This window comes from Palaemon carinicauda, chromosome 19, assembly GCF_036898095.1.
Source record: "Palaemon carinicauda isolate YSFRI2023 chromosome 19, ASM3689809v2, whole genome shotgun sequence".
NCBI classification, from domain to species: Eukaryota; Metazoa; Arthropoda; class Malacostraca; order Decapoda; family Palaemonidae; genus Palaemon; species Palaemon carinicauda.
The window spans coordinates 63,523,825-63,531,324 of record NC_090743.1 but is presented as its reverse complement, the minus strand read 5'-3'; the positions used below and the strand labels follow the sequence as shown (position 1 = coordinate 63,531,324).

Here is a 7,500-nt window from a genome sequence, read left to right as displayed (position 1 = left end):
TTAATGAGTATAAAGTTTTATGTATTTATCGTGTCCGTCATCTGCAGTCTTTTACCGGTGCTGCAAGTCTCGAGAATTCTTACATGAAATAGTTTTTTTCTCTTATGCATATTTCTGCCGACACTGCGTATTAAAACCAAGTGTGCTTTGACTAGTTATACATAAGTGAGCATCTTACGTCATTTTATTATGGAATTATATTAATTAAAACTATATGAACTGTAATTCGTCTTAGGGTGGTATACACGCTGCCACACACACACACGTATATATATATATCTATATATATATATATATATATATATATATATATATATATATATATATATATATATATATATATATATATATATATATATATATATATATATAATCAATGTCAATATCAACTACAATGGCATTTAATACCGAATTCTACCTTGTGAATATATATCCACTGGAATTCCCTTATGATAAGGGAACCATGCCTGCGAGAACTCACATCGTCTGATAACCTAGAGGCGTAGCCTAAATGTAAGGGCGATAGCCTAGGAACTTTGGGCCGGACTCCCGTAAAAGGCAGACACATGTTGGGTGAAAATCAGCGTCTTGAAATCTGCTCACAAAATCAACCTCCTGCATCCAGACTTCACTCGTCGCAAAATCTTGTAAGTCCGAGGTGTTAGGGTTAGCATAAAACCAAAGTCATCGTCAATACTGACTTTATTAAGAAGAAAATAACACACAAAACCAAATGCCCATTTGCGAACCTCGGGTCGGCAGAAGAAAAAAACAAGGAAAATTTAAACGTCATCAAAGTATAGATGACGTAAGGGTATAATACTAACAATTCAGCTATCATGGTGGAGATGGGTTTATTTCAAGCCTAAGAACAAATTCCTGAATTCGACAGGAATATGTATAGTGACTTGTCATAAACTTATATCTCTCCATAAAGCTCAGTTGGCAGAGTCCTCGCAGGGATGGTTTCGGCTGAGAGACAGGTGTACGAATCTCTGCCCACCCAGAAGCTATTATCATAAATGAATTCCAGTGGATATATATTCCCAGGTAGAATTCGGTATTAAATGCCATTGGGGTTTATATATATATATATATATATATATATATATATATATATATATATATATATATATATATATATATATATATATATATATATATATATATAAAGGTATATATATATATGTATATATATATATATATATATATATATATATATATATATATATATATTGTTTATATATAAATGTATATATATCTTAAATGTATATATATCTTTATATATATATATATATATATATATATATATATATATATATATATATACATATATATATATATATATATATATATATATGTATATATGAACCATGTGTATACATGTATGTATACACATATACATATACTATATATATATATATATATATATATATATATATATATGTGTGTGTGTGTGTGTATGTGTGTATATGTGTATATATGTGTGTGTGCAGAACGTTCAAAACCTAGCGATATATATATGTATATATATACATATATATATATATATATATATATATATATATATATATATATATATATATATATATATATATATATATATATATATATATATATACTGTATACATATATATATATATATATATATATATATATATATATACATATATATATATGTATATGTGTATGTGTGTATAGATATATAGAGCATACTTGTATGTATGTATGTATGTATATATACCCAGTAATGTGTGTGTATATTCGTGTTTATATAAATATGAATAATATGTGTATCTGTGTGAATAGTGCATAAATGTGTGTGTGAGAATATACAGTATATGCGTAAGTGAATGTACGCTATTTACATTTATATTGCGTTTTCTCGCATGATTTTAAAGAGTAAAGAAAACTCACCTTTTGTCTGTAGTATATTTGTGAGAGGCCCATGTTAGTAGTTCAAGCTTATCATCTACGACACGTATCCACGATACCTAAAATTTAATGAAGAATAATTATCATCGATATATACATAAATATATATATATATATATATATATATATATATATATATATATATATATATATATATATTTATATATATATATATATATATACGTATGTATATATATATATATATATATATATATATATATATATATATATATATATCGTATTCCATAAAGAATAGAAAATAGAATTTATGAACATTCGATAACGAACTGGAAAATAAAATATGAGGACTTTTATCGAGATAAAATTTTGGCACATCTTTTTTAGGCATAAATTAAAAGAGAGAGAGAGAGAGAGAGAGAGAGAGAGAGAGAGAGAGAGAGAGAGAGAGAGAGAGAGAGAGAGAGAGAGAGAGAAACGTAAATTCTCTATATGTTATTGAATGGACTTTTCCTAAAAATGTAAAGAGACTCATGTCAACTGCCTCCATAAAAAGCATTTGAAATTACGTCGATTTAACTTTTACATTAAGAAGAGCTTTCCATAATTCCAATTTGGTCACAGCAGAAATAAAACTCAGTATTCAGACTCAATAAAACATTCAAAGCTGTTAGAAACAACTGATTGAAAAGGATGATCAGTTTTAGGAACTAAATGAATTATGAGTGTCAGATATTGATATTTAGATATCGGTTGTGGAATATGATAAACCTAGAATTTTTTTTTTTTTTCAACAATTTAAGAGGAATCAGCAGCTATCGACCGGATATGAAATAATACTCAAAATAATAAAATAAAATAATGAAAATATTTCCTCAAGATAGACAGGTCCATATGGAATATTCTTTTTTCTTTCCAATAGACCATGCAGCTAAGGTAAATAAAGAACAGATATGCTTTTCCAAAGTGAATTTTCAATCCAAAATGACACCTAGAACTTTAACATAGCTGTATGTAATTAACAAAACATTATAAAAGTAGGAGGGAAGGATTTAATTTCCTACATCTAATAACAACAATTCTTTGTGTTTTTAGGAATTGTATTTGTAACGTGAGCTAATTTAAGACAGTAGCTCTCAGTAAAGACACCCCCACTATCTCATGTCTAAGCTCGGGAGACGGGATAACTGTAGATAGAATAGCATCATCCACCTCAGCAACAAGCAAAGTTTCTTAGAAAATACCAGTGTTTTTAGGAAATGTATTTGTACCATATACTAATTTAAGAGCGTAGCTTTGCGTGAAGATATTCTATAATGTCATGTCTTTGCTCGGGAGATAAGATCGATGTAAAAAGAATAGCATCATGTGCATCAGCAACAAGCATAATTTTCTGAAAAATACCAGTATGTTTAGGGATTGTATTTGTACCATGTGCTAATTTAAGAGTGTAGCTCTCAGTAAAGGTACACCACTATCTCGGGTCTACGTTCGGGAGATGGGATCGATGTACAGAGAGTAGTATCATTTGCATCAAGAGCAAGCATAGTTTCCTAGAAAATGCCACATATTCTGCATATAAACGGATATACTTACCGATTCGTTGGTCAAGTCGAGCACTGTACATTCCAAGGTAGCAGTCGAACCTAAGAATACCTTCATGGAGGAGTTATTTGATGCAAAATATGGCCCGCGAGGTTTCATATTGGCCAAGAGCATGCTCTCATTCTTAACCCTCCCCTCCTCGTCGTAGTAATTTGGGTAATAGTCATCTTCGTCGTCCCCGTACTCATCTTCAGAGGCTGCATTTCTCTGATCATGAAAGTAATGCTGAGATGGTGGAGGCTGCACCTGGGGATTTATCTGGTATCTTGGCTGAATCTTCACCGCTAGTTGCAAGAGGGAAGAGGCCGGTTTTGACAAGATGGGGAAACTGGAATGGGTATTGTAGCGTCTGTTTGGGGTTTCATTATAAGAAAATGACGAAGAGGAAGAAGATGAGGGAGGATGAGCGTATTCAGAGGAAGAGGATGCATGGTAAGAGGAAAAAGATGCGTCGAAAGAAGATAGAGAGAGAGTAGGCAGCGTGTCGCTGGATGTTTGCTCTGGAAAAAATGGAAAGACATTATTTTTATACATCAATAATTCAAATTTAGATAAAAGTCTTTAAATGAATATTCATTATTATAATCAGTATTCTCTACATACACACACACGCGCACACACACGCACACATACAGTATATATATATATATATATATATATATATATATATATATATATATATATATATATATATATATATATATATATATATACACACATATATATACATATATATATATATATATATATATATATATATATATATATATATATATATATATATATATATATATATATATATGCATGAACTTATATATCTAATTATTCCATAAATAAAATGAATATATAGATATAGATGAAAATATAAAATAAATTACCTTTCTTATAGTAGTTGTGAAAGACACTACATCATGAAATTATAATTATCCATGTAGTGTCATTATTATTATCAGTTCCTCTTGTTCCTCTGGATAAACAACTAAATATATCTGTATACATTTTTTTTAAAGTGATACGTCAATTGAGCCCCTAAAGTAGAAAATTATGGGCTAAATGTCAAATGAGTTGTTGAAGCAGACAATAATTGGGCAGTATACATATCAAATGAGCTGCTAAAGTCCGCAATTATGGCCTAGACTACACGTCAAATGAATTATGGATTAGGCTACACGTCAAATGAATTATGGCTTAGGCTACACGTCAAATGACCTGCTAAAGTCAACAATAATAGCCTAGGCTACAAGTGAAACAAATTATGGGTTAGGCTACACGTCAAATAAGCGACTAAAGTCAACAATTATGACCTAGCGTACATGCCAAAGGAATTATGGGTTAGGCTACACGTCAAATGGGCAGTGAAAGTCAACATTTATGGCTTTAGCTATACGTCAAATGAATCAAGGCTTAGGCTACACGTCAAATAAGCTGCTAAAGTCAACAATTATGGCCTAGGCTAGACATCAAATGAATTATGGGCTAGGCTACACGTCAAATGACCTGCTAAAGTCAACAATTATGGCCTAGGTTAAACGTCAAATGAATTATGGGCTAGGCTACATGTCAGATGAACTGCTAAAGTCAACAATTATGACCTAAGCTACATGTCAAATGAGTTATGGGTTATGCTACACGTCAAATGAGCTGGTAAAGTCAATGATAATAGGCTAGGCTACATCTCAAATAAATTATGGGCTAGACTACACGTCAAATAAATTATGGGCTAGGCTACATGTCAAATAAACTATGGGCTAGGCTACACTTCAATGAATTATGGGCTAGGCTACAGTCAAATGAGCTGCTAAACTCAGCAATTTGTGCGTGGGCTACACGTCAAATGAATTATGGCCCAGGCTACACGTCAAATGAGCTGCTGAAATCAACGATTATTTGGTAGGCAACAAGTAAAATAAACTGCTTATGTAAGCAATGGGCTAGACTACACGTTAAATTTGGTCCTAAACTCAACAATTATGAACTAGACTACACGTCAAATGAGTTTCTGAAGCCCACAGTTGCGGTTGTTGAGAAATGTCGTAACTTCACCCTTTTAGGAAATGCGGTTTCTTTGAAAAAAGTACTTTACTAGCTTGGTCATTGTGTATTCTTTGTTTGCATGATATACTCATTACGTCTTATCTAAAATCCGTTGAGTGATGTGGGGATTAGGGTGACACGGTTCAGGATTGGAAATTGGAGTGAACTCATTTGATTTGAGCTATAACTAGTCATAGAAAATAAGTGAAAAGATAAGGGGGGGGAGAGAGAGAGAGAGAGAGAGAGAGAGAGAGAGAGAGAGAGAGAGAGAGAGAGAGAGAGAGAGAGAGATTGCCTACAAATACTTAAAATAAGAAAAAATATTCTCATAAAATTGACACGCAGTATGTGATACGAGTAAAATACATTGATATTGAAGCTTCATTACTTTTTCAGCACCGTAAATTAATCTATATATAATATATCCTCCAAAAACGCACAAAATATTATGCACGATAATAAAATGTTAATGTGATTATAAAAGCATTATCAAGAGATATCCAATTAGGGTGCTTGTTAAAAACTATAAAAGTTGGTAATAATTTGTGGGAATATAACTGAGCAAGTTCACATATACGGCATTTTCAAATTCTATCAAATAGATTCATATGAAAATACCTCTCGTACCGCGTTATGGTGGGAAAGCGCTTCACTTTAGGTGCAATAAATAGAAATGCTTTACCTAATGACATTTTGTCCTCATATCCAGGATTTTATATAAGAAAAAATCTAATCGTGGATAAATCTGTTTCGTTTCTATAATTCAATTGTCCGTTTCTCGCCCATTACAAGATTTATGCCAGCTCATTGCAGTTGATAAAAAAAAAAAATAATAAATCCCAGCTATTCCAGGTGTTCTATTATTATTATTATCATTACTAGCTAAACTATAACTTAAGTTGGGAAAGCAAGATGCTATGACCCCAAGGGTTCTAATAGAAAAACTAAAGTCCATTGAAGAAAGGAAGTAACAAAATTAATAAACTACAAGAGAAGTAATAAACAACTAAACCAGAATATTTTAAGAACAGTACCATCAGTAAAACAGATTTTTCCTATATCAACTATAAAAAGAGACTTATGCCGGCCTGCTCAGCATGAAAACATTTGCTGCAAGTTTGAACTTTTGAATTATGTAACGAAATTTGTGATGTCTATCATTATCACAATGTGCGTATAGAGAAATGCTCCCCGGATAGTCCTGAATTGGATCTGATTGCTTAAGAAGTTAAGTTGATCTCCATAAGATAATTCGAGACTAACTATGTAAGGGAAAATTACATTGTTACCATAATAAATTAAAGATTTTATAGCCATTGTTATTAGAACAAATTAGATATTCTATAAACATTGCTACTAGAATAAACCAAATGTTTTATCGGCATTGTTACCGGAACATATTACAGATTGGTGATTGTTGAGGCTCAAGGTATCGTATGATGTGGAGAATTGAAATGAGTCAGTGTGATTGCATAAGGTAGATTTGGATACGAAAAGGTCTCCAAAAGAAGTTATATAAAATAATTTATTACATACATATACTGTATATAGAATATATCCCTTTCTGAGTAGGAATACCTAATCGTGGTGAAAAGATTAGTGAATCACCATGAACAGCAAAGCTGTACAAGTTAAACCACACACACTAGGTTTGTTGTTATGAGCAATCAGATTATAGCCTCCCACAATCACCAATCTATGGTGGCTAGAGTGGTGATTGCAACTAGAAAACCCCAGACATGAATAAGGACATATTTGAGGCCTTTGTCCTGCAGTGGATAAAAAACAGCTGCATTTGATATTGTGTTTGTTGTTGTTTTGTATACAGTACATATATATATATATATATATATATATATATATATATATATATATATATATATATATATATATATATATATATATATATATATATGCAAATATATAAAGCGAGAGAGAGAGAGAGAGAGAGAGAGAGAGAGAGAGAGA

The 7,500-nt window shown here is 31.3% G+C and overlaps 1 protein-coding gene across 2 annotated transcripts in view; it reads right to left on the bottom strand.

Moving 5' to 3' along the window:
• The window catches only part of LOC137658255 (uncharacterized), a 93,063-nt gene that overhangs the window by 45,590 nt on the left and 39,973 nt on the right, over positions 1-7,500 (bottom strand). For both annotated transcript variants that reach the window (XM_068392927.1, XM_068392929.1), the window contains exons 3-4: positions 3,490-3,998; positions 1,918-1,994 (exon numbers count right to left, since the gene is read on the bottom strand). In XM_068392927.1, coding sequence (XP_068249028.1) covers positions 1,918-1,994; positions 3,490-3,998 — 586 coding nt within the window. The remainder of the gene's footprint in view (positions 1-1,917; positions 1,995-3,489; positions 3,999-7,500) is intronic.